Here is a 25989-nt window from a genome sequence, read left to right as displayed (position 1 = left end):
CCGACAGGGGATCCGACAATGAAGGAAGAATACGCGACGCACGTACTGGGACAGGGCCTCTGCGTCGCATCCAAGAGTGGAAGATCTCGTCGGGCGGAAGGCTAAGATCGGCGGGGAGGAGGGCCTGGTCGAATTTGGGGGCATTGCGTTCTTCGGCTCTTGAAATGTACCCATCGCCCTACGAGCGGAATGTTGCATGCAACAGTCGGTTGGAAAGAAGCCGACGGCACTCCCATTTCACGCATTGTCAGCGGACCATCGAATTCCGTACCTGACGCCGGGGGACACTCCAGCCCTCGACTAGCGCGGTGAGGAATGAAAAAGGCCGTCCTCACGGTTCCAGAACTGCCGACCTATCTATAAAACTGTCATGTACGGGAGATGAGGCGAGCAGCTAGTAAAGCAATAGCGATTACTCGTCCGCGCCTATTCGTACGTACACAGTATGTAGACACGCACCCAGGAAGCGAAGCTGTGGAGTAAGCTCTGGCCGAAAAGAGTGGTAGTACCGGTAGCTTGAGATACGGGAAGCGGCCTGACCGTTGCCATTCGTCAGGCTGGCCCGATATGTGAGACTAAGGAGCTGATGGCAGCCACACTGAGATCTGCCGTGTACCGGTATGTACGCCTCACATGGTGGTAGTCCGACATCGTCATCTCCTTTCCTTCTCGCTTGTTGCTTTTTGGGTCAAGTCGACCATCAGGTCGCTTCGGCAGTTGCAAAGCGACAACTAGGGGCGGGTGGCAGACCGGCCGCTGAAGTCGCGGTGACCAAATGAAGAGGGTGTGTCCTGTATTGGCCCCCCTCTGCGAGGTCCTGGGGTCATGATTCAAGCAGGTGCCATGATAGGATAGGGGACGAATGGAGCCTGCATCGTTTGAACCGTGCGCTACCGGTGCATGGCAGCAGAGGGAAAGTTGATGATGTTTCATGCCGTCGTGACCTGGACGCCCTATTGGACATGGGGACTCGGAGGGCATTCCATTCCGGAAGGCGTGGCCATCTTGCCCATCCCGAGCGACTCCAGTGTGCCCCATCGCGCTCCGTTGCACAGCCTTCTTCGGGTCTCCAGTGCATGGTCTAGGTAGGGCCAGCAAACCCGCCGAGCCTTCAAGGATCCGATTACAGCTATGTATTCCTGGTGTGCCGGGCTTGTATCCGTACCATACGGTGTACATGGCGTTCAGGGGGACAACGCAGCAGCTCGCCCTACGAGCACGAACGCGGTAGTAGTAGTCAAGGCCTGCGTGTCATTGTTATTTCCCGTAGAACATTCCATTTCACACATCTCTTGTGCGGTAACCCTGATCAACATGGGGCACTGGACCATCGGACTAGTGCACAGCATACATAGGAGCTGGCCCTCGAAGAAAGAAGATGCTGCGTGTTTGGTAAATCGCCTAGCACCGGAGCTCTCGGCGGAAATGTGGAGACGTGGACATGTCCATGGAGACGAGTCGTGGGTATGTATTGGTGACGTGCAGCCCGTGAGGCGTGGTGAAGCATGGCGGCGTCTGGTAGCGGAGGTTTGAGAGTCGGTGGCGACGCTCTGACGCCCATAGGTACTACTTACATACTACTCCGTACGCAGGGTAAGACCGTTAGTCCGGCGTGCTGCTCCTCGCCAAGGGTGTCCGTCGCGGCCCCGGGCTGCACGTACAGGTAGTATGCACGCTTTGCTCTTCCGCGGAGGTATTCGAGGCCGCGCAGATCGTTGTCTCTTTCGTCCATCCCAGGTTACGTAGTAGTTCACCTGTAACGTCCAGATCCAATCCCCTGCCAGGTTGTATTGTTCCATACCTGATGGCACATTGACGATTGACGTGCTCAGAGGTTCCACGTCGTGCCTATACTAGAAGCAGTCGGGGTGTGCAGTGAACTATCTATTTACTACTTACTGACAAAGCCTGTCCTGGACAAAGAGTGAATCAGCCAGCGCGGAAACACCCTCGGGCCTCCCAATATTCGTTCTCCTGTGCCCCGAAGCGATGGAGCAGCTCCGCGACACTGAATGTCCAGACCAATACGACATGGGGACAGGCGTGGTGGGGTGGCTGCTTGTCAGGACGTCCACGACGATTTGCCGGCCCGCTGGGTCCCGATTTGGCATGCTTGCAAATCATCAGTCATTAGCGCGTCCGTGATAATTCGGCGATGCGAGCTAGAAAGATGGCGGGCGAGCCATCTGCTGTCTCCTAACCGTGATGGCGGGTTTCCGTTCCGCCCTACGACTAATGTTCGCAAATTCGCATCGGATTCGATCTAGCCTCTGCACTGGAGATGGGCCGCTTGGAGGTTGGCTGGTAAAACACCGGCTTCCGGTTGGCCGTAAGCTGGCATCATGATGACTTGTCAAGTTGTTGCTGAACTGGGGAAACCCATCAGAGGATCGCCATCATCGGCTGGGCGTATTTCCGACGACACTATTACCGACCACCAGCCCAACCTGTCATGTAAGTAAGCCAAATAGGCTGCAATACATACCGGGAGGGCTCTGTTCAGGTGCTGCCCTCCGCACCACGACGTCTGGTTGCGGACCACACGCAAGAGGCACGTGCGGGCAGGATCTTAGACTATCCCCGCGCAGGCAGACAAGGTAGAACCCCTGTCGGAAGATAGACGCCAAGTTGGAGGCACCAAGCTACGGTACTTAGCGAGGGCCCGAACTGTGTACTGTAGGGCTGAGAAGGGGTCGAGCTGGCCTGCCGCCTGGAGTGCTGTGTCCGTCGTCCATGCCGGCACATTTCCAGTGATTGTGAATGCTTGTTGTTGAAGCTGTGGGACGTTGAGGAAAGGCATCGTCTCTCCCATCTCCACGAGCCCATTGATGTAAGACTACTACTTATCACTACCTGGTACGTAAGCATAATAGACTTCTGGCCGTCAGTGCATGAGCAGGGAACAGCGCTGCAACGAGGACCGGAACACAGGGCAACCCATCGGGTCCGATTCAATCCTTAGTCTCCACATTGTCGGACTGGAGGCCCATCCTCGTAGGTATCTCACGTCGCCAGCAAGGGGAGGGACGCAGCCAGCTCAGATCAGGTGCAGAGAAACGCGCCTCTACCGCAGCACAATGTAATCTGTTGACAGGTGCGGCGTAGCGGGTGGTCCCCCCCCCCCGACACAGCAGGATCCAGGACAGAAGCCATTTTTTCACTAGAGCGCTTTGTCATGCTTACGACAGGGCGTGGCAGCAACAGATTTCCCGCTAGGCGGTGCTAAGGGTAGTGCCTGAAACTCAAATATCCGGGGATTATTGCCAGACGGAGAAGACTCCGTGGCTGGCTAGGCAGGTACGTGCCCTTTTTGGCTCAAGGTTGATCAAATGGTCGGATGGATGGGTGGCTGGCTTTACGCAAGTCGATGACTAGTACCTCCTCTGGATGCAGAGTTGCGACCTGAACGGGCCGGACTCGTGACAATGAGTGATTAGGATGTGTGCCAGACCGCGTCGTCGGCTATTCCGCTGGGCGACTCCGTCGACTTTCATCGACTTGTGAGCTGGCATGACTGCAATGCAGGGGCGACCGAGGGGAATGAGGTCAGCGATGATTCCGGCAAAGACACGACGGTCGAGTGCATGGAATTGCAATGCCTGCCTCGGAGAGGCGACTTCTGGGCTGGGATAAACTGGGAGTCTCGGCCGTCCGTGGGGCGGTCGATGAAGAGAAAAAGAAATGAGGATGCACGTGGCCAAAAAAGGCTCAAGTCAGTGCTAGGTATCCCCTCGCTTCCTAGATCGAATCATTGTGTAGTGGTGCCGCCCTGAAATACATGCGCATCCTCGGGCACTGGTGGCCAATACGCGGGGAGCGGGGAGGTTCCAGCCTCATAGGGCGAAAAGCGGCTGATGGCCAACCTTGCATAACGTAGTCAGTTACTCAAGATCAGCCGACAGAGGTATCGGTTGTTGCTGGTATTGCATAGTGATTAGCGCTCGCTTCCTCCGGTGGTGGCATTCCCGTGGAGCACAATATCACGCAACAGTCTCGCGTTAGGTTCAGAGCGTTGACTTTACACAACGCGGGGAGGTAGTTGGTTCGTGGGTAGTCGAGTTCATGAACATGACGTGCTACCTAGATCTCCTCGAATGGCAACGTTATGACGTGAATGATTTAGTCATTGAGTCGGCGACAGATGTTTGGCCCTGGTTGAAGTGAGGTGCCTCATCAGGAATGCACACCACCAGTCGGAGATTGCTGAGCAAAGAGACATAACGCGTTGGTGCTGTGCTGGTTGCGCGCGCCACACTAGTAGCGGATATAGACAGGTGACGGTGCTCACCCTCAGGGGGTTGTACGGCATCGGAGGGTTCTAGACGTGGTCGATATGCCCCTGGTACCGCTTCCCCCACTGCATTGTAATTCGCTTCGAGTGCGTTTATGTATCATGTCTTTCACCTGATAGTCTTTTTCGGGTGGTGCGCAGACCTGGCGAGTCTGGGCGACTGGATGGTATGTATGCAAGCGATGGGCAAGCCACCAAAGGCGGGTCGACAGGACGGATGTTAGGACGGCAAAATCTCCGTGACCGTTAGCTTCTGTGATTGGACATCAGGTCAGGGTGCCTGCGCCCTACGCACGCAGCCTAGTGAGGACTGGACGGCCTAGTACCGGTAGGCGGATCTCACGACGCCAAAAAGCAAGCAAGCACAAATGTTGAATGAGCTCGTTCCGTGGAGGCAAATGGCGTTGTGACGGATATCGACATGCCCGGAGGACCACGTCTCGGATTCCAGAGTAGGCAATCCAGTTGATGGCGCGGGTTGTTCCCAAGACAAGCCGAGCAGTCTCCTGAGCGCTATCTGTTCTGAAGAAAGGCATGTATGGATCATGTGGGCTCCTAGCAGGTGGTAGGCGCGTTGTCGACAACGGGGAGGTCTTGTACAACCGCAGAGGTTGGCTCTGCCTTGACTGGCAAATATCGTGATCCGCCAAGGTTATCATTGTCGACAGGGGAATTGGCGAAACAGAGCCCTACACTGCGTCAATCGTGTGTCGTGTCTGCATTGGGCTAAGCGCGGCAGGCATGCGTGCCATCTGTTGAGTATGGTAGGTGCATCGTGGCCCTGGCTGGGAATAAGCAAGCTGCGGACTTGGGCGAGATGTCGGGTCTCTTACATGTGTAGCCTGTGGTGTATTTACCGACATCCGCAGGTAAGTAATATGAACCTTACTAAGGAGGGAGGGAGAGAGAGCGAGAGCGAGAGCGGAAGAGGTGAATGCCAAGCTAACCGGAAGAGAAACATGGTATGGCAAGTGAGGTATCCGTGGTGCAGTGCACATTGTAGGTCGATAGCCGTGGGCGCCATTGTGGAGTCCTGGAGGAATGGCACCAGCACTTGGGCAAACTGCAAGTGCAACGGCAACGAACTGGGCAACTGCGACTCTCGCACGTCTTTGGACGTTGTGGAAGACGCGGTGGAAGGTTCGGCTTCGGCTAGGTACGTACTCTGTCGTCCTCGAGCACGCTGCAGGGCCATAATACCCGCAAGACCTCTCCGCAAGACCTACTGTAGGTAGTGTACGGAACCTGCGAGCACAAACCTGTTGGTCTTGCTAAATCTGGCAAAATGTTATCGAGTGTCTGAGCGCATGTGTCGCCTTGTCTCTGCAGGCAGTGTGCAGTGTGCGGACAGTGTGTGCCGTTCTATTGGTCATCGGCAGCCAGAGAGGGTTGAGTTTTTTTAGTTTTTTTTTTTTTCAATAATCCTCTTAGGGGAGGCGGGTTGGCTCTCCCTACGATAAGCAGGGAATCGGTACGTACCCGACATACAGGTACGTCAATCCCACCATTGTTCTTGCCTTTCCCGTCAATGGGAATGGGAAGGGGGAAGAAGGGGAGAGGGTGGGGGGGGAGAGAGAGGGGGGGGGGGGGGGGGGAAGGTGCAGCAGGGCAGGCAAGGCCAGCAGGGCTAGATGACACCCCACCTCAACGCTCTTCCCACCCCTTGTCGGATAGGGACGGGGGTGTCGGTAACGATTAATTGAATACCCGCGTTGCACACGACCCTTGCTCTAAATGCTGGACGGCAGACAAGATGTGGGTCGTTGTTGCCCTTCCACACCCTTCTCGATCGTGGCTCTTGCCTACGCCCTCTTTCTCACACCTCATGCTCTCTCTCTTCCTCTTCTTGGTGAGTGATCGATCATGTGTGAGTAAGACCATGCCGAACAGCTGCCTGGCCGAGACAAGAAGCTGTGCGATGTGATTAATATTTCTTCTTGTACGCGTTTCTCGTGGACTTAGATCGTACTATCAAGTGCATAATGTGCTTATATCCACTCCATGGCGGACGCAGTCAGATGAATGGGATATGGAGCCATCTGAGCGCGAGAATCCCACTAAGTATAGTACTGTAAAGGGAACCTAACCTCATGCCTTCAAGGGCCAACGAATGGTATTGATTGCCCTGGTCAACCATTTGTTTCTTGAACCCTTTACGTGCACACACACACACACACACACACACACACACACACACACACACACACACACACACATGGTTCTTGTGTATCAGTCACTCATCAAGTACGCCGCCTCTCAGCCCTGCTCCGGCCTTTCGTCCCGCTCGCAGCGTCTCCGCGGATTATACACGCTAAGCCTGATAGGGCCCACCCTTGGCCCAATACCACAGCTCCCGACGCTTGCTACAAGGGGGAGAATCGTCACGCCGCTGTGTCACCCTCAACTCGCCTACCGGTACAAGAGTCAGGATCAAGTGTGACGATAGCAGACATGGCGAGTGCGGTGAGACGAAAATGAGGTACCTCATCAGATGGGAGATAGGTAATTAATCAATGGTGACATGTCTGTGCCCGTGCCCGGGCGAGACGAGTGAGGAACAAAAGTCCTTGCCTCTTGGTAGCGGTGGCCAAAGCACCTATCCCTATTAATCCATACCCATCCGTATTCCTTGTACTATCCGTACGTGGGTACCTATGCTTACCTTTGCTGAGCTGAGCTGCCTATCTACCTAGTGAAGAGGTACTTGGGCGTAAGGCTGGTGTTTAAGATGTTACCGCGATGATGGACGTATGAATTAATGAACGAATAAGGCAGGCCCGTCCAAAGTTTCCTTTTTCGTCCCTTCTGCCCCTCTCACCCCTTCTCTGACCCGCCTTCCGGGCAACAAACAACTCGTACGAGTGAGTGGTCGTATTGCACCGTGCCTGCCTTGCGATTGCGTGATCTTTTCTTTCTCTCTCTCTCTCTCTCTCTCTCTCTCTCCCTGTCTCTCCCTCTCTCTCCCTCCACTTCCCCGCCAACCTGCTTGTCCATTTGTCAACAGGAAAGGGACCGAAGAGGCAGCAACACTTCTGCCTGCGCTGCGCTTGATCAGGTAGCAACTTTTGGAGCACTTTGACTCGAACGGGTTGGATTCAGTCGGCCTTTCTACGTGCAACGACCTGCCGACGTTCATTCAAATCCACTACATCTCCCCGCGCCTCGTCTGTCGAACCATGTCGGAGTCCGGTTAAAAGCAGCTTGACCAGATAGACAGACAGGCAGACAGACACCTGCGCACAGCTCACAGCACACGGACCGCGCGCTCTGTGGACACGACACAATCAATCCTAGTCTCGACTTGGCTTGTCCATCATCTTTCGGCGCTGTGTTCCACTTGTGTCTCCTAAGCCAGCACCAAGGCCTCTTTGTCAAGGCATCCGAGTCTCACCTCGAACGGTCCTCGCCTGTCGACACGCCCAGCAAAAGCAACAACACGGACGCCGCCTGCCACGCCCGTCACCGCCGTCTTATTACCCACATTACTCCGACTATCGTCCGGGAAAGGCGCCTTACGAGCCCGGATCCGCCTCACTCGGGTACTCCCTTTACATACGGGCACGCCTTGTACGCATTACGTAGTAGATTCCCGACAATACCGGCGGCCCATACTTTGCATGACGGGTCCGAGAAAAGCACACTCTTCTCCTCTCTCTCTCTCTCTCTCTCTCTCTCTCTGTTTCTCTCTCTAACGCGCGCACACACACGTACACACACGCGCGCGCTCCTACACAGCGCATCCGCAACCTACGCCTCAACAGGCTTGTGTGCGACTGGCTTCTCACAACTTGGTGCTCTCTGTTGCATCACCTTGGCTGCTGTCAGCATCTCCCCTCCTCGATCCCAAGCAACTGCATTCCTACGGGTCACCACACACACACACACATATACACACATACACACACATACACTACATGCAGCTTAGCACTCACACCCCCCCCCCCCCCCCCCCCCCCCCCTTGGCTCAAGAAAAAATAGCAAAGAAACAGACAGACAGGGCTGCATCGCTGGTACTGTGCTTGCATCTCACTAATCAAAAAACAAGAGGAGGAAGAGAGAGTGCCATAAGGGACAGCTACACGCCCGCCAACCGTCATTGTGCGCCCTGGTGTGTGCTGCTGGGGCTGCTAGTCAGTTCTTCCACATCCTATTCCTTTTAGGGCTGCTCGCCGATAGAGCGTCCCGCTCCTCTACCTCTACGAACACCCTCTCTCTCTATTGAGGTCTGTTTCTATCTCTGTCCCTTGTCCGAGATTCACCCCCTTTTCCCCCACCCCCACCCCTTCTCCTCCCCGTCTCTGTCCCCGTTATCCACATTGTATATCCCTGTCACTGGGCTGTCTACCCCCTCCCTGTCTGACCCCATTCCGCTTCGTCCCCATCCATCTTCCTTTCTGCCCTGCCCTGCCGTGCCGGCTTGCCTGCCCTGTTGACTTGCCTGCCCTGTCTGCCCTGTCCCTCAAGCCAGTCCTGGGCCATGCTTGGGTTTTGACTTGACTGGCCTAAGGGGGGAAGACACTCTAGAGGAAACCCATTCATCCATCTGCGTTGCACCAAGCCGGCGCTGCGTGTGGTTTATAAAAAAAAAAAAAAAAAAGTGAGTGTACCTTTTCGCATCCTGGCTCGCCTTTCTACATAGTAGAGAACCCTACCGCTCCGCTACCGCTCCCTACTGCTGCCGCCGGGCTGGCCTTTTTGCTTCGCTTGCCGCTGCCGACAGCTTTCTACACGCCCCCCCCCCCCCGCCCCGCCCATACCCTCCGTCTTCTTTCACCCCCCCCCCCCCCCCCCCCCCTTCTAGGTACTGTACTCCCCTCCCCTTCTGTTCTCGTTCTCCTCCTCAGGTTCCAGTTGCCCGTCGGCCCTCTCCTCCTCCACCTGCTCTCCATCCTCATAAAGATACCTTGTCGCCTCCTTCGCCCTCAAAGTCTAGTTCTTTTGGGGTTGCTCAGCGAACGTCACACCTCGCCTCTTATTTCAGCTGTCGTCTTCTTCCCTACGACGCAACAAGACTGAGATAGAAATCCGCTTCGACCCGTTGAACAAGCAGCCAACCAACCACTCCCAACCGCGACCACTCACTCGTCTACTTCCGACGACCTCTGTCTGCATTGCGCATTCCTCGACCCCGTTCGGACCTGGATTGTTTCTGCTGCCCCCCTCCACCCCCCGCGAATAGACCGCCGGACACTCTCACTGGGCTGTACAATTAGTCTACTGTCGCGCATTGCTGCATCTCTGCACATTGCGAATCGCTCCGCACTCGTCTTTTTCGTCCAGTCTTGTCTTTTCACTTCCACTCCCTCTTCTCGCTCCAGCTCTTACGTCGTCTAGGGAGCGAAGGAAATATTGAATAAGAAAAATAGAGTGAAGAGAAGAGAGAGAGACAGGCATATTTGACCTGTGTTGCTCGCTCGCCCCGTCACCGCTCAACAGCGAAACCCGACTCTCTCATCGCCACCATCGGCCTGACAGCAGGAAGTCCGTCTTGGCCTCGGACGCACTTCTTATTCCACCGCGATTCGAAAGAGAATAACTCCGGCCCATCACTCATGACGCCCGTGCTCACATCGCTATAAACCTTTGGTGGCGCTCCGCTTCAGCTGCAATTGTTCCGATTATCAGCTAGCTCTGCACAGATACTCTCCGCCAGCATGGAGGCAACCTCGAGATACCGGGAACCTGCTGGTCTCCCGAGCATCCTTATAGATTCCTCCAACCCCAGATCCTCCGACCGAACAGATCCTTTCAGCATGTATTCTTCCTCCGTCGCTGTCTCCATTCCCGGCTCCGACAGGATCAGCAACGCGGCTCCCCCGCCCTTACCTCCTCCTCGATTCCCTCTGGAACAAGCCCACATGCATCCTCATGAGCCTAGGCAGTACTACCGCGACCCCTCTTCCTACAGCCCGAGGGAACACAGCTATCACGACAGCATTGGAAGCTTCGATGACAGGCCGAATTACAAGAGAGCTGGTTATAGGCACGAGAGAGATGAAGGCTATGCAAGCATGGGTTCGGCTTCGGCCTCAACGAGGTAGGTGACTTTGTGTGTGTCGAGGTCTCTTGGTGGTGGCGTTTAGATCGGTCCCATGCATGTGTAGACCCTCTGCGAATCCTCACTAATTGCATCTAGGTCCGAATGCTCTCTGCCGAGCATCTCAGCCGGGTTTGGTTTGCACCACAACAAGTTCCAGTTCCAGTCGAGCGCCGATGCCTTTACCGATATGAAGAAGAAACTAGACCCGTTGAAGACGTTCGATAACAAACCTTCTGTATCTCTCCTCAGTGCCTCGAGCGCATCCGCCACTGAACCTTTCTCAAGGAGACTGTCTGGCGACCAACGTATCCCTCCGCTCTCCATGCCCACGTCTTTACCCTTTCACCCAAAGACATCAAACTTGCTGGACTCGCCCGACAGATACGCCCAGTCTCCCCATTCTGCCTTGTCGCCATCCCCAGGGAGTATTTACATCGGCCATGATTACAGATCACCCCGCTCAGTCTTGGATCTTGACCGGTCACCGCCCATGCGGTCGAGGAGGAACAACAGTGACGATGCGTCTTCGCACGGGTATGAGGTAGAGGACATGGAAATCGAAGAGACAAATTCCATGAAGAGGTTACGTATCGAGGACCCTTTGCGGGCCCACTACGACGGCGCTGGAACGAAGCGACGCGCCTCCGCCGACCCGGATGACAATGTCCCGCTCGGATTTACAACTCAAGGGGATTTGTTACGCCGCCGTGAAGGTAACCAGAGGGGTTCGCCAACACCTCGTCTCAGCGTAATCCCCCAGGGGTCTGTTTCCTCCATCTCGTCGGGAGGCCGCGCAGGATCGTACAGTTCCAACCTATCTCTGTTAACTGGTAGCATTGCCAGCATAAGCTCCTCCTATGGTCGAATTTCTCCTGGTGGCCTGTCGCCAGGAGGCATCTCACCCGGCGGCACAGACCCTGGCTGCAGCTCACCTTACAGCGCAACAACGTCCTTGAACCCTTCGCCGCGGGGTTCTCTCTCGCGCGCGCCGCACCAGCGGACGATAAGCGAAAGCCGGCCTCTTGCCTCTCCCCGCAAGTTGAACGAGGTAAACAAGCCTAGCGGCACCAAGATTTCGGGTTTCTTCATGTGCGACTGCTGTCCCAAGAAGCCAAAGAAGTTTGAAACCGCGGAAGAGTTGGCGTAAGTTGAAATTGTGTTTTACAATCTTCCATTGACTAACGCAACCAATATAGGGCCCACGAAGCAGAGAAGCAATACGAATGTTCCTTCTGCGGCAACCGGTTCAAGAACAAGAACGAGGCAGAACGTCACCAGAACAGCCTTCACGTCCGCAGACATAGCTGGAGCTGTTCAGCGCTCAGTCATTATGATCGAGCATTTCACGACAGCACTAACCGGCCTGGTGAAGCAGACACCTGTGGCTACTGCGGCGAGGAGTTCCCCCGTAACGGTCGTGGTCCTGGCGCCTCGGCACCGCGGCATGCCACCGACCAAGACTGGGAAGAGCGCATTCGCCACCTTCAGGAGGTGCATAAGTTCCGGGAGTGCAACAGCAGCAAGAAGTTTTTCCGTGCGGACCACTTCCGGCAGCACCTCAAACACAGCCATGCGGGGACTAGTGGCAAGTGGACAAACATGCTGGAGAATGCATGCATGCTCGATGAGGACCCGACCCCGCGGTAAATGGGTCGAAATACGATAAGCCAAGTTTACAAGGTCGGGTCATAATCAGACTCATTGATACAAGACTCATGTTTCCTGTACATGAGATACAAGGCAGCGACATGGGCAGACCCCGGTGGACACCGAAAGACGCGGGCTCGATGTCAACGAGAGCCCGTGGCGGCTTCTTTTTTGAAGGAACGATTCAAGATGGGAGATAGTTGGTGGAAGACTCTCTACCCCCCCTGCGATGTCTGCCTCATTTTATTTCGATTCTTCTGGTGAGAAAGGGAAAGGAAATACCCGCCCATCGATCTGGTTGGGGAAGGGTCCTCGCCGTCGATGTGGGCAGACTCAAAATGCAAAAGAAAAGTTTCCTTGGAAGTATGAGACAGCGACTACGGGCCAACAGGAGGCTATTTGAACAGCGCCCATGTTTTTTTTTTTTAGGGGGGGGCTCTTGGAGTACGTGTGGTTGCATGTTTGAGGCTTTAAGGCTTCTGTTACACAGTCACGCATGTTGTCAGTTGCGCGCATTTCTTTTGGAGGGTATACCAGGTATCGTCATGCTAGAGAAGGAGCAAGCGACACGATAACACGAAAGCGTTAGAGGAGGAGAAACAGCAGGATTTGTGGCAAGCTAGCCGGCTGGCTGGCTGGTGTTGTATTTTTTGTAAACGGAAGGGTACGGAACAAACAGGTTGGACGGAAGCGAGCAAAAGAAAATACGTTATTGTAAACAAGTCACATATCAAAACTAAGAAAGATAATTGGAATCATCTATTGAATAATTCGGACGAGAACCCGTGCTTTACTTCGATCCGTATTTGCAAAACTGGACAGGCGATGCCTGTGTGAAGCATTCGCGCCGGTGATTTGATAGAGGGAGGCAGCCTGGTATCACATGATATCAGCCCTATAAGCCACGCGTACCACCAAGCAGTGTGGCGAAGGGGGAGTGACCAGGAAGGAAAAGATTGCCGTCCTCTCTTCGTATGCTATCTTGTGAGTAGAAAAAGTTCCAGTTCCTCTCTAGATATGTAATGGGTATTTACACCCTATTACATACCTATTTATCTAACTGCCTACCTACCTGACTAGGTTTAAGGTCTTGAGGTCCCTGGAATTGAGAAGGGTACGTACCGTGTAAGACAGCGCGCCAGTCTTTTTTTTTTTTTTTTTCCAAAAAAAAAAAAAAAAAGGAAAAGTGGGACCCGTGACTCTCTCCGACGAAGGAAACAACATTTCGGGAACAACCCAAATCAATACAAGTTCCCTCGACCTGCTCCAACTGCGTCATCACCCTCCGCTACCAAGCCAAGCCACCACCCTCGGATCCGGGGTGCTTTGACAAATGAGGAGCTAAGAGAGAGAGACACGCACGCACACACATACACAGAGAGAGAGAGAGAGAGAGAGAGAGAGAGAGAGAGAGGAATTGGACCCTACGTCACTACGCCTCTTTAATTTCACGTTATCAGAGTCACTCGGCCGAATATTGCCTGGCAGAAACAGACAAAGAAACAAGAAGAGAAAATAGCATCCGATAGCCATTAAGTATCTTGAGAATCCCCCGCAAACTCATCGCCCCTCGCTGTTTCGTATGGTTCGTGGCGAGCTGCTGACGGGGGACGTCACGAAGCGATTGAAAGACATTGAGTCGAAGCTCGTGCCGACGGCAGGGCAGCAGCACAAACCACAACAGACGGGAAGCAACGTGCTGGAGGTTTACGAGGGCAATTCGGAGGAGACGGAGCAGGCTAAGGAAGTGCACCGACTGTTACGGGAGAGTTGCGTCGACATGGCAATGAACCGCGTGGACGGGAAGGACGAGTTGTTCGTCGGCGGGTTAGTTTCTTTTTTCTTTCTTTCTTTTTTTTCTTTTTTTTTTTTTGTCACCTTCGTCAACACTTTAGCATCTAACGACACCTCTCTAGCATCTGGGCCCTTCGTCGTCCGTCGGCCCTTAGGGAGCGCAACATCACACACATTCTCTCGGTCGTACGCTTCGACCCAGCCGGTCTCAAAAGTGAGACGGACACGTGGGAGAACTACGGCAAGACCTTCAAGCATATGGTCATCGACATTGACGACGTCGAGGACGCCGACATCCTCGTCCACCTGCCCAAGGCCGTGCGCTTTATCGACCAGGCGCTGTATCCGCAGGACTACCGTCACGACGCCGGTGGCGCCAAGGACGAGACGCAGCAGGCGCAGAGCTTCAAGGACAAGGCCAAGCGTCTGAGGGCGGCCGTGGAAAAGGACGAGGAGGCTGCCTCGTCCGGGTTAGAATCCGAGGTCGGGGCGGCCGCGACGGCGACGGCGACGACAACGACGACGGAGGATCCGGACGCCATCAAGCCCGCTCCGTTGTTCGCTAAGCTGAATCTCCATTCCGACGATGCCGAGAAGCCCGACCCTGATGCCCCTGGCGGCGTCTACGTCCACTGCGCCATGGGCAAGTCCCGCTCCGTCACCGTCGTCGTCGCCTACCTGCTCTGGAAACACCCCGAGCGCTTCGGCCGCGCCCCCGCCTCCGCCGCCGCCGCTCAGCAGAGCGCCTCCGAGTCCGACGACGCCGCGGCGGACCGTGCTTCGGCCGCCGTCGCCGCCGCCGTCAAGTGGGTCCGCAATACGCGCGAGATCGCCGAACCGAACCCGGGCTTCATCAAGCAGCTCGAGATGTGGTGGGCGATGGGCTGCCCGGACGACGTGGAGTCACACCCGATCTACCGGCGCTGGGACTTCCGGCGCGAGATTGACGAGAGCCTAGCAGCGGGGCAGGCGCCGAGCCGGCTGCGCTTCGAGGACGAGGAGATGAGCAAGGAAGATACGGCGGCGCAGGCCGTCGGCGGCAAGGAGACGCGGTGCAAGAAGTGCCGCAAGACGCTGGCGACATCGCGTTTCGTGCTGCCGCACGAGCAGGACGAACAGGGCAAGGAGCGGGGCCAGGCGTGCGGGCACATGTTTGTGGAACCGCTGAGCTGGATGCGCGAGGAACTGGAGAAGGGCGCACTGGAGGGGCGACTGAACTGCCCGAACGGCAACTGCGGCGCCGCCGTCGGTCGGTACAGTTGGAGGGGGTTCCGGTGCAGCTGCGGTGCGTGGGTGACACCGGGATTCAGCCTGCAGAAGGGGCGGGTCGACGAGGTCACCGTGAGGGTGCCGGGGGCCGCCGCGGCCGCGGCTGGGATGGCGTCGCTGGGAATCCGGATGCCGCCCGGGACGGGTAGGCTGTGACAGGCGGGCCGGATTCATTGTACGCGGCGCCGGAGGGTGTGGTCGGGGTGGGGTTCATGGAGGGAGGGGGCTGGAGTTTGTGACGGGATCTGGTGGTACTTTCATTCTTTTCACCGACGACATACACGGGGTTTGCACAGCGACGGAAGAATCGGGAAAGTAAGTGTTTTCTTGGTCAAGTAGAGAATTCTATACACTCAAGGATCGAGTATGCAAATCTGCCTCGACAGTCCATCTTCCTGACATCCGGACGCTGAAAGCGGCAAATTCTCACTTCCGGTCCAGGATCTACCCGAGAAACATGAGAATAGTCTCAGGGGCAACAGGTATGGACAACGGTCGGCTTGACGGGAATCCGGTCGGTCCCAGTTGTTACAACCTAGTCGAGTGAAGTTGCCCAATATCTTTGCCATCTCGTCAGTTGGGGTGTGCGTCTATCCGGAGTCGAGCAGGTCTGGTCGGGTTTTAGGGCATGCCTGGGCTTTGACATCTCGATGTTGCAATCCAATGCCTAGACGGAAGGAAGACGCTAGGGATCAAGACGAAGCTGATTCTCATGTGCTCATGATCCCTGCTTCCGGGGGCAAACTTACTGGCTTTGATCACACCATGTACTACGACGTAGTGTGCCTGTCTCACTGCTTTGGGGAGGGGGATGGCAGTGGAGTTCGAGAACACATGGCGGCGAATATAATCATCTGTCATACTAAAAACGACGCCGTTAGTGGCAGAGCAGCAACTAACGCCTTATATAGGACCTATATAGGTCACAACATCATCGCAGAGACATCTCACCCTTGCAAGTTACACGTGTATGTACGGCCTAACAATCCGGATGGAGGGACGGCCCAAGCGAACCCCTGGGCCCTTCCCTCCGTCCCCAAGACCACCCCTCAACACATGCAGTTCGAATCCCTCACTGCGACTTCCCACGGCGGGGGTTTCCAATGTTGGCTAGAGAGGCACGGCACGTCAGGCACGCCTGATGCCTACTTGCACACCGATGCCGGGCCGCAACGACAGGGCGACATACAGCCGCCGGCACGTAGAGAGTCGACCGGGCCAGCCACGCTGGGGGGGGGAGGGGCAGAAGCAAGGGGACTGACTCTTTACTGGCATCCACCCTACTGTCCTGTGTTCTGCTGCCTTATCATGAATCCTTCGATGGACTTGGGGCCCGCGATGGATTATATAAAGTCTTGGCGGAGGGCATCCACTCATTTCTTTCTCCGAGGCTATAGCGTGAGCCTTGATGCTCCATGGCAGTGATAGCGGTACCCCCTTGAGCCGTATCTCTTTGCCAATTCCGCACGGGACCTATTCCTCCATCCTTCGGTCCTGCTGTGGGGATGCATAATATGTAGACAGGGATCCGGGGCATCATTGGCCAGGTTTCTGTCAACTGGTGTCGGACACCATCATCGCCTTCATCATTATCATCTGCCCCTTGAAACTTCTGCTATCACGTTCACCTGAAGTGCGCCGAGGAGGAAGTCAAACCAGCGGGTTGCCTTCCAAAGGAAGACCAGCTAGCAAAAAGAATAACAGTATCTCGAACAGGCAGCTTATAACCCCTTGAGGGCCAAGTTTTCTGTTCCAATACCTACTTTGCCCGTCTAAGCCTGGAGGATCAGTATCCCGGTATGAATGGAACCACTAAAGGAAGCGGCCAGTAACCGTGTGAGCCCCGCCTCCTATTGATTACGATAGTTGGGATGACCTTTGAAATTGTTCCTGGCTCCACCCATTTTCGCCGATTGAGATGCAATACGGCAATGGTGATATGCCGGTTGTTGAGAGACCGTAGGGCTGGAGGAGATGTGCGGCGTGAGGCTGTGGGCGACCCTCGTAGGGTTGCACAGGTACACAATAATGGCCATCCATACACGGTCGTAAGAGCACATTAAAAGTGTCGTGCTCGATATTCAACACTATACAAGATCTTTGAAGAAATACAATGGGGGAATCCGGGTATTTAACTACTCTATTGACTGAGTTCGCAGGTGACAGTCGGAGTTTGTAGATGAATGGCGACACGCTCGATAAAAAAGCCTCCGTCTAGAACAATACGGGGCTACATCTTTATCTATCATCAACACTCGGGGCCGGGGAACCAAAGTTTGATTCAATGTGGTTGTTGCTGGGCCGGTACGCAACACCGATTGGTCAGCATACGAAGGTAAGTTTTGGAAACAACTTTCCTTAGTATTGGGTATATGGAATCGCCATGTTCGAGGTTCAGCTCCGCATCACTCATGCCCCCGAGGCGGGAGCCTATTTTATGCTTACCTGATATTCCGAAACAAGCGCGGAAGCGCTTGGAAGTAAAAGAATCAGAGGGGATCGAATCGCTGCAATCATTGAATCCATAAAAAAAAACTGTTATGGTGATTACTCGCGTCACCGCTGACAAACACTTGCGTCATGATAGGATGAATTACAGAAAGGACAGTCACCCAACCCTGAGTTTGCTTGTTTTCTTGTGTTGCTATTCGTGAATGGGCCTAGACAATGACTGGCAATCTCGGTGGCTGCAACATATCCCGGTTCGGCATTATGATCAACCAATGAATAATTGTGCCTCCAGAGCCCCCCCGACCCTCAGCTGCCTCTCTGTCGTGTCTATGAAACGGGTCATGACAACATTCTCATTCGTTGGGGTGCGAGTGGCTAGCTGGTGTGTTCACGCCTTGATATACCTGAGACTATTACGGACATATCACGGATGAAATCTGACTCATAGTCATTGGACGAGAAAGTGGGCGTTGAAGGTTATGTAAGAACAGCTCCAAGATAGTGTGCTGGCTGACATTGAATTTTAGCCTACCAATAGTTCTATGACATTGAAATGCGATCATAATGACTTGGTCAAAGTTGAATTCCATCGTGGATAACAACTTGGCAATGCTTGATCCAATAGTACAAAGGTCCCGGCACGCAAACCGAAGCGTTCATGCGATAATTTAGGTTCATGAGTAAGCGGGATCTCATCATCACCCGTTGAGCAAGGAGTTTCCCTTCAACTGGGACGGCCAAATGACACGGTTTCTCGCATATCGCGGCACGACTGCGATGACATACAGGCGTACCCCTGATGTAGCGAAATAGGGGCCGTCGGCTGAGACGAAGACATTTTCCTCGCTGACTCTCAGCGGAGATGATGCAATATCCCCGGATAAGTGACGTTCATGTTCATGCACTTGTTCCCCTTGGTGACCTCCTCTCTCTCCACCACACACTCGTTACGCCTCGTATTCAAGAGTTGCAACATGAGAAATAGGGCACCACAGGAGAACAATTCATTCTTTCTATTTTTCTGATTTTTGGAAACTCGGATTTTGCGGTTCCGGTTCATAATGATGGCCCTCTCACGTAAGTCCAATCCTGTCCCCGGGACTGTGTTAGCCTTACGGGAAACTGTCGGATCGTAGAACTTGAGCTGACCTCTAGACCAGATTTTCCCGCCACGAGCAACACAAAAGTGCCAGCGTTGTTTGGCTGCCCTTGTGTATGGAGCCATGTGCCACTCTACGGCGCCGCCCAGAAACGCCGTCGCTATCACCATGCATTGGCAAAGTTCAACTCACCTGGACTTGTAGAGCGTCTGCCACCCGAGATCGTCCTCTGCATTGTCGACGCCCTTTTCGACTTGTGCGCCAAGGAGGTGTCTCTAGGTTACGAAAAGTACTGGGAGTCATCATGCCTCCCTTACGAAACCGAAGCCATGTGCCCGTTCTGCATGCTCCCCCGCTTCGAGGTGTGGAGGGACGTGGCGAACCTGGCGGCAACGTGCCGCTCGTTGTATGATCTCATCACGCCCGTGATCTACCGACGCGACGCGCAGCAGAACCACTCGTCCGCGCTGCTGATCTCGGCGAAGAGGGGCAACATCCGTGCTTTGAAGCTAGCGCTGGAGAATGGCGCGAACGCGAACGAAGACGACCACACGATGCCCTTGCAGTGGACGAATGAGTGCTTCCGGCACTGCGAGCACTGCGAGTACCAGGTGTGGTGGAGAGAACCGCGGAGGCTCGATATGGGCGCGCTGCACTGGGCGGCGTTGCGTGGGCAGCCCGACGTTCTCGAGATCCTCCTGCGCCGCGGAAGGGCCTCTCCGAACAAGAGGGCGTCGGTGCAGCCGGGCCTGAACGCCGGAAACTACGGGTCGCTCCAGTACGTGGAGGACTTCTGCAATGAGTATAACGCCAGCTTCCCGTGCGTGGCGTTGCAGACGACCATAGGGTATAACTCTGTGAGCACCCACGGAGCAAACCCGCTCTACTTCCTGCTGGGGACGAGCAGGCTGAGGGATTCCGGCAAGACGCTGGAGTTGGTGCGGCTTCTCGTGGAGTTCGGCTCCTCGCTATTGACACATGAAGCTGCCGGGCTCCATGCGCTTCATCAGGCATCTGCATACGACAACATCGAGGTGACGGAATTCCTGCTGAGAGAGATGAAGGTCGATCCGAACGTCGAGGATGCTGCCGGAAACACACCGCTTCATCACCATATCGACTCCAGATTCAGGGTCGAGGGGGGCGTGCGAGACACGAGGATGCTGTCGCTCCTGCTAAAGTACGGGGCAGACCCGAACGCGCGGAATATAGACAGCCTCTCGCCGTTAGACCTGTGCCTCATCACAACGCTGCTGGGTGACGAAAGGATGAAGCTGTCGGTCATGCTGGCAGAAAACGGGGCCACATTGAGGGATCAGGACTTGGGCCTTCATAGTGCAAGGTTGACTGACGAGCAACGTCAGGAGTTAAATGCAGCTTTCCAGAAAGCGAGAATATCGGGGAAAACTCAATGGGATGGGAGGGTGTAGGATGCATCATAGAATCATAGAGAGTCATGTTACTTACGGTTGAATAGCGGACTTCCCTTACTCATTAGTGAGAAATGCATGGCAGTTGGTTTTTTAGTATGAAAGACTGCACTACAACAGACCTGCTGATCCCTTCTCCTCCCAAATCGGCGTCGTAAATGCATTCAAGCCCGCGTCAGCACCTGGGCTTCAACCTAGTTCTATTCATCTTAGAGATTCAAAGCTCGGAGAAGGTGATTAGTCAATCTGCATTGGGCAAACAAAACAGATCACTCTTGAGAGGTTCTCGATCTGGTCTAATCAAGCGTTCGGCTCCGGATTGCACATTGCAACTCTTGTCAGTAAACTTAGACTTCGACTATATGTCATGAGCATATATATATCTGCTTTGGCTCTTGCACCTGCTCATCCCTACCACGGCACAACCTTCCATTCGTTTGCTCTGGCATGGGAGGTTCTGGGTTTGAATGCAGAAAAACGGGGCACACTGAGTCCCACAAATGGCAACCCCCCTTTCCCCCGCCAGATGCCGGCATCGGGTTCACAACTTCACTCACAACTCTCACAACCTGCAAGTTGTAAACACAGTCCATGATCAAGTGCGGACAGGACGAATCAAGCGCTGAGGCCCGAGCTTCATAGCCCCGGCTTTATTTCTGCACCGTGACTAGAATGTTATGGGATCGGCGCCGCGAGGCCAGGAGATAGGCCCACTGCTGGACGAGAGAATCTTTAGAACACCGGGCAGGGGTGGAATGCCGAGAGAGTACAAGCTGTACGTTGGTTCCAGTATCGGACACTGCAGGACACAAACAGCGTTGACGGTCTCTTGATAAGTCCAAATCGGCTTCTTCCCGTACACATTTCTATGATTACCCTAGTAGACACTTATTGTTTTGAGTTGACTCTTCAATAGCTTCAAGGATGCACACTGAGCTTTGATTGTCCACACCTTCATGGCAATCTGTTTGACGAACCTTCAGGATTCCTTGTGTTGATTGCTACGGATTCACCACACACCCTCGCGGCCTCTTTATCTTCAGGCAGATGTATTGTGTCCCAATTCTTGTTTGCAAAGCAAAGTGCAAGCTTGCAGCATACCCTGGATAAGTAAACGTGTCTTGTTTGTATTGCCGCCGAGCCATTTATATCTTCCAAGCCACAATGTTTTAATTTGTTCACGGTTTCTGCGTTTTATCCTGAACATCGATATGGGTCTTTGGGGCACCAGTCGGGAATCATGTCAGCACGCAAAGCAACGCATCATCTCATGTTCATTCAAACCCTTATACAATGACAAGGGAAAGTGAACCCATATGCTACATAGCTGATACGATTATCCCAGAGACTTAGAATCTAATTCCAGATGACCTGTAAGATAATGAACCTTCCCGCTGCAAGTACCGTTCTTCCTCGACCACGAATCAAATAATATTCAAAGGCCAGCTGCTAGCGACATCCGGTTGACTCTAATTACTAATTTGCCTGATTATCACATTGCACCACAGCTGAAAAGGCCTCGTCATGCTGTTGATTGCCGTCGACCTGTCCCGAGCATCAACAGGGAGCTAGTCACCGGGGCGTCAGAGTCACATCAGCCGCCCTGCACCAACCTCCTCCGTCAGCAGCCACGACTCATCCACTGCAGGGCATCAATCAAGACACCCCAAGAAAAACAGGAACCGTTAGTTAGTCTTGTGACTCCGTTAACCCCTCTCCTTGAGTCTACTCTCCTCGCCAACTTGCGAAGGAGGGGTTTGTGGCTGGCTGGCGAGCGCCCGAGCAACAGAGTTCTCACGTAATATTCCCTGCTTTCCCATTAACGATCTTCACGTCGCGACTGCGAATCTGTGAGGTACATGGTAAGCTGCATAGTCCAAGCTCCCAATCGTCCGCAAAATCCAGGCTTTTCATGTGGGCATCATGTACATACCAAACCTGCCCAATGATTCCACAATCCACATGCATCTCTTCTTCCCGCTGAAACGTCGATTCAATACCTCGGCCTTTGCAAAAGTTTGCCCCTTTGGCTTATAGAGAATCTGACAAGTGACCGAGGCGCAAGCCACTCGCACGAATCCCGGGCACCGCTGCTGACAACCCCGATTAAAGTAGACACAAGATTCATACGCAAGGCATGCGAGTAGTGACAAGGGAAGCCGAGCCCTAACCCACGTCGGTGCCGGCACATTATTGATGTTTGTCCAATGTGGAAGCGCCATCCCTCCTGCTAGCCGATGACGCCTTCCTGGTCTCGCCCCGGACACCATCGAACCGATCGAATGTATCTCCAAATGCGAGCTAGTTAATGGCTGGGGACCTCCCGTAAGCAGCAGGGATCTAAGAGAATGTACTTTGTATCATTCACCTAGACTGTCCGCCAGCAACTGAGGCTTTTATGGAGTCCAAAGTAGGCAAAAGACGGTCACTGTCAGCTTTTCGCTCGTTTCGAGCTGTCTGATAAGGTTGGGTCCGGAGCCCAGATTCTCTTCAAGCGTTAGAGATGGGCCCACCAAACACCGACGAGTCGAGATGACTGCGGGCATGACGGCGCCGTCAGACAACGGTGGAGTGAGATGTCATCTCCATAGGTCGGCCACTGGATTACACAGGTTGAGATGACGCGTTCGTTCTCGAGTGCCAAGCTCTGCCTTCAGGAAGTTTCAGGGCATGATCTGAGAGTGACGACATCTAAAGCTATTGCACAGTGACCTTATTAGTCTTGACCGTACGATAATTACAAAGAAAAAGACGGGACGACAATTTCAATATCCTTGACGCTGACCAAGAGCTACGGAGCTGCAATATACCCGTCCGGATTCCAGTGTGCTACTCCGCTGATCTGCCGTATGATCGTGGCAGTAACAAACTCTGTCAACCACTCCGGCAGGCGATACCAACAGCACATGTACCCAGTCCGCGCCATGCTGAACGATGAACACACTAGCCTCACGCCCGAGGCGCGGGATGCTCGGCTCTAGATACACCACTGGTGTCTGACTCGAAGACGCTAGAGCTTGCTCAGCTTACGCCCCCTCCTTGAGCATACCCCTCGCTGAAGCTGCTCTATCTACGCGAAGCTTATCAGCCTACTGCGATGTCAGCTGGGTACGGGAGAGGCTCGGCATGGCATGTAAGCGGAGCACGGTTTCCCACCATCTTCTCGTTCTGTATTTGTTTGGCGACAGGCCCCCTTGAACGGGACAAGCCCCTCCCCTCCTCTTGATCAGATCGTCGTGCGGGGTGTGTGGAACTGAACGGTTCTGGATGTTAGTGGTGTGTTGTCTATAAGGGGCATGCCTCCGTGATGTGACGCTGTTGCGGCCGGAGTCTCGATCATTTCGGCAGTCGTTTAAGGAGTGACTGAACTTGGCCGGCAAGGGAAGACATTGCATCCACAAGGAAGGCCGTTAGAACTCGGCAACAGTCGATATAGTACAAGTCACAGGCAAACCTCCACCAAATCGACAGGAATAAACGTCGGGACCACCATCAACTCGCAAGGCTGTCACTTTCTCACTAGCTTGATCGCATCATGCGTCAGCGCCTGACCGTGAGGTTGGTTTTTGCATGAGTCCGATGACACTCCCGACTGAGTGGATGTTATTCCAAAGTCGCATTGTCATCAAAAATGCTGACGCTCGGAAGGTGAGATCAAGGTTCTGCCTAGGCAAACCCCTTGCTACACTACACTTCCTTTCCCTTTCGAGAAGTGGAAGTGACACATGTTCTGACATGATGGCAGTGAAATGAATTGAGCCTGCCAGTATACCTAGTGCGAGGGTAAACAATGTAGTGTCCTTTGTTGGCCGAGCCCGCAGAGCAGGTAGTCGCGGCATTAAATTGGTCATTGTAGCATGACAACATAGCCTGGCCGGGCATCTTGTGCTCCGGTTCTGGTCTCGGCATGTTCCAGTACGGCAAAGCTTCAGATTCTCATCAAGTTACCCGAAAGCAAGACTTGAATGGTATCTATTCTGCTGCAAAGTTCTTTTAGATAGGAACCTCCTTGGCAATGTCAGCATGCGCTGCAACAACCGGCACAGCCACCGCCCGAGGCAGAACCCAGACAACTTTGTTTTTGTCGTGTCAATTACAGCTACTTGACCCACAAGAACAGTTGCTGTTCGTGCTTACTTTCCTGCGGCATTTGCCGTCAAGAAATATTTACATGTCGGCCGATCGTGTTGCCCAAGTCTTGTTTTGTCCTTGCCCTCCGTTGCGTGGTGGAGAGGACGACTCTGCAGCGTAAGCGATTAGAGGGGCAGAATAGCCACAATGGATTCTGATAACTAATAGACAGACACGATGTATGTTTGTAGCTGCCTTATTTTAACTTTGCTCCGCCCGCCTGTGAGAAGCTACAGAGGTAATCGTCGTGGTAAGTATTGCCCTGACCGATTCGCCGCGATACTAGCCTGAACTTGCGATATATGTTTGGAGTGAACTGCTGAGAGCGGATCACCTCGTACCAGTGCTCGCTGTGGTGTTTCGATTGTTCCGCACCCGATTACCGTCGGGTAGCACGCGCATCCAGCAGGCGGCCGTCAGCCCTAAGCTCCTCTGGACGAGGGCCGCATGCCGCGGGTCGTGAGCTAGTAGAACGGCACAGATACCTAGTCCCTGTCAAAAGGCACCGGGCATTATGGATCAGGTTTACCCCGCCGAGCTCGGGTTCTCGAATAATACCCAGCTTGGTCTAGTTGGGCTCCATTCCTGGATCTCGGCAATAGGAGGAACACGGAGTTTCCAGAGCCCGACAAAACCGTTCCCATGTACGCACAAGATGGTGTTTGTCAGGGTATGATCCGCTGCAAAGTTCGCGGAAAATTGTGTGATGTGGTTTTCCAGGAGATGAGTATGCGGCTGGAGGCCCCCCCGCCCCATACCTCAAACGTTACGATTGATCATATATCCTCTGCGGAGTTGTTCTTGGCCGTTCCAATGAAGTATAGCCTGTAAAGAATAGAGTGCTTTGATTTGCTGGGTAGTTGTGCAGAGAGCGCATGTGCAGATGTTGCCCCAGCAGCGTAAGCATGACTGACGCATATAAGCACTAAGCCTGACAAGGAGGCCTGTGTGGCAGAAAGGACGCGGCGGGAGGTCATTGGCGAGGATAAACAGACTCCCACAGCCAGCATGAATGATGTATCGGCCTGTAGGGAGACTACTGATATAGGTCTAGTGAGTTAACAGTACTTAGGTCTTTTATGGTCACGGCTATGTGGACGAGTATTGAAAGTCTCGAAGAGAATGGCTGGCCACTGACTTCAGTGGAGGTCCTAGTGCCACACAGTGGAAGGCCCAAGAGTCCGAGGTGAAGTGTAAAATACGCATAACAGAGTGGTCTTCCAAGGTTTGGGATGTGTACACTCGGAAAAGCTTTCAGCGCATGCTGACTACAGCAATGCACTGGTGGCGGTTTCTACCCGAGGCGCTACTCGAGAACATGTTGAGGGCGTGACCCGTGCCAGATCGAAGCCCTGGATCTCTTGAACGGCCCTTGGCATGACCAGTGAGGGGTTCGAAGATAATAGCCACACACCCATGATCATCGTCAAGGATTGTAGCGGTGCTGCATCATCTCGAAAAATACACTAGCTTGTGCTCTGTAGCACCGCAGCGCGGCAACAGCCTACTAGAGCTACTGCAGGTCGTCTTACGATGCGTAGAAGCGTAGACTAAACAGAGGTAGTTAGGCCAGCAAGCCCTGCACATGCGTAAACCGGCCAATGGGAATAGTGTGTGGTATAATGCGACGTCGAGGTGTTGTACGCACGATAACGGTTTACAATCGGTGCCGACCAGAAACGAACATAGCCGATGCAGCAAGCTCGATTTGGACGCATCCTGAGTTAGCTTTTGGATCCCTGTCCTGGGTTGATTTGAACTGGAAACCGGTATATATTAGAAGCCGGCCCTGATTTTAGGTGACAAAGCCAGGTGTGTAGGTGGTATGTGACCTGA

General features: G+C 54.0%; 8 protein-coding genes across 8 annotated transcripts; 6 read left to right on the top strand and 2 right to left on the bottom strand.

Moving 5' to 3' along the window:
• Positions 1 to 1401: 1401 nt before the first annotated feature.
• LY79DRAFT_670818 (uncharacterized protein) lies at positions 1402 to 1732 on the bottom strand (the record flags this gene model as incomplete). The annotated part of the gene is made up of 2 exons (XM_060563827.1): positions 1402 to 1515; positions 1589 to 1732. 2 exons carry the CDS (start codon positions 1730 to 1732, stop codon positions 1402 to 1404), a joined length of 258 nt encoding a protein of 85 aa, XP_060412806.1.
• Positions 1733 to 4945: 3213 nt separating this feature from the next.
• Positions 4946 to 5590, top strand: LY79DRAFT_260992 (uncharacterized protein). The gene has a single exon (XM_060551936.1). It carries the CDS (start codon positions 5053 to 5055, stop codon positions 5524 to 5526), a length of 474 nt encoding a protein of 157 aa, XP_060412805.1. The 5' UTR covers positions 4946 to 5052; the 3' UTR covers positions 5527 to 5590.
• A 291-nt stretch (positions 5591 to 5881) lies between these two features.
• Positions 5882 to 6505, top strand: LY79DRAFT_557840 (uncharacterized protein). Its single transcript, XM_060558130.1, has 2 exons — positions 5882 to 6202; positions 6261 to 6505. Exons 1-2 carry the CDS (start codon positions 6045 to 6047, stop codon positions 6364 to 6366), a joined length of 264 nt encoding a protein of 87 aa, XP_060412804.1. The 5' UTR covers positions 5882 to 6044; the 3' UTR covers positions 6367 to 6505.
• Positions 6506 to 8251: 1746 nt separating this feature from the next.
• LY79DRAFT_557836 (uncharacterized protein) lies at positions 8252 to 9034 on the bottom strand. The gene has a single exon (XM_060558129.1). It carries the CDS (start codon positions 8828 to 8830, stop codon positions 8633 to 8635), a length of 198 nt encoding a protein of 65 aa, XP_060412803.1. The 5' UTR covers positions 8831 to 9034; the 3' UTR covers positions 8252 to 8632.
• A 911-nt stretch (positions 9035 to 9945) lies between these two features.
• Positions 9946 to 11978, top strand: LY79DRAFT_518230 (uncharacterized protein; the record flags this gene model as incomplete). The annotated part of the gene is made up of 3 exons (XM_060555015.1): positions 9946 to 10328; positions 10428 to 11474; positions 11528 to 11978. 3 exons carry the CDS (start codon positions 9946 to 9948, stop codon positions 11976 to 11978), a joined length of 1881 nt encoding a protein of 626 aa, XP_060412802.1.
• Positions 11979 to 13758: 1780 nt separating this feature from the next.
• On the top strand, positions 13759 to 15197 carry LY79DRAFT_591282 (dual specificity phosphatase; the record flags this gene model as incomplete). The annotated part of the gene is made up of 2 exons (XM_060561261.1): positions 13759 to 13805; positions 13895 to 15197. The coding sequence occupies 2 exons, from the start codon at positions 13759 to 13761 to the stop codon at positions 15195 to 15197; spliced, it is 1350 nt and encodes a 449-aa protein (XP_060412801.1).
• Positions 15198 to 15451: 254 nt separating this feature from the next.
• LY79DRAFT_260810 (uncharacterized protein) lies at positions 15452 to 16679 on the top strand. The gene has a single exon (XM_060551935.1). The coding sequence runs from the start codon at positions 15705 to 15707 to the stop codon at positions 16464 to 16466; it is 762 nt and encodes a 253-aa protein (XP_060412800.1). The 5' UTR covers positions 15452 to 15704; the 3' UTR covers positions 16467 to 16679.
• A 1874-nt stretch (positions 16680 to 18553) lies between these two features.
• LY79DRAFT_670815 (ankyrin repeat-containing domain protein) lies at positions 18554 to 20022 on the top strand (the record flags this gene model as incomplete). The annotated part of the gene is made up of 2 exons (XM_060563826.1): positions 18554 to 18569; positions 18653 to 20022. 2 exons carry the CDS (start codon positions 18554 to 18556, stop codon positions 20020 to 20022), a joined length of 1386 nt encoding a protein of 461 aa, XP_060412799.1.
• Positions 20023 to 25989: the final 5967 nt, after the last annotated feature.

This window comes from Colletotrichum navitas, assembly GCF_030913465.1.
Source record: "Colletotrichum navitas strain CBS 125086 chromosome Unknown LY79scaffold_41, whole genome shotgun sequence".
NCBI lineage: Eukaryota > Fungi > Ascomycota > Sordariomycetes > Glomerellales > Glomerellaceae > Colletotrichum > Colletotrichum navitas.
This window is presented reverse-complemented; position numbering and strand designations above follow the sequence as displayed.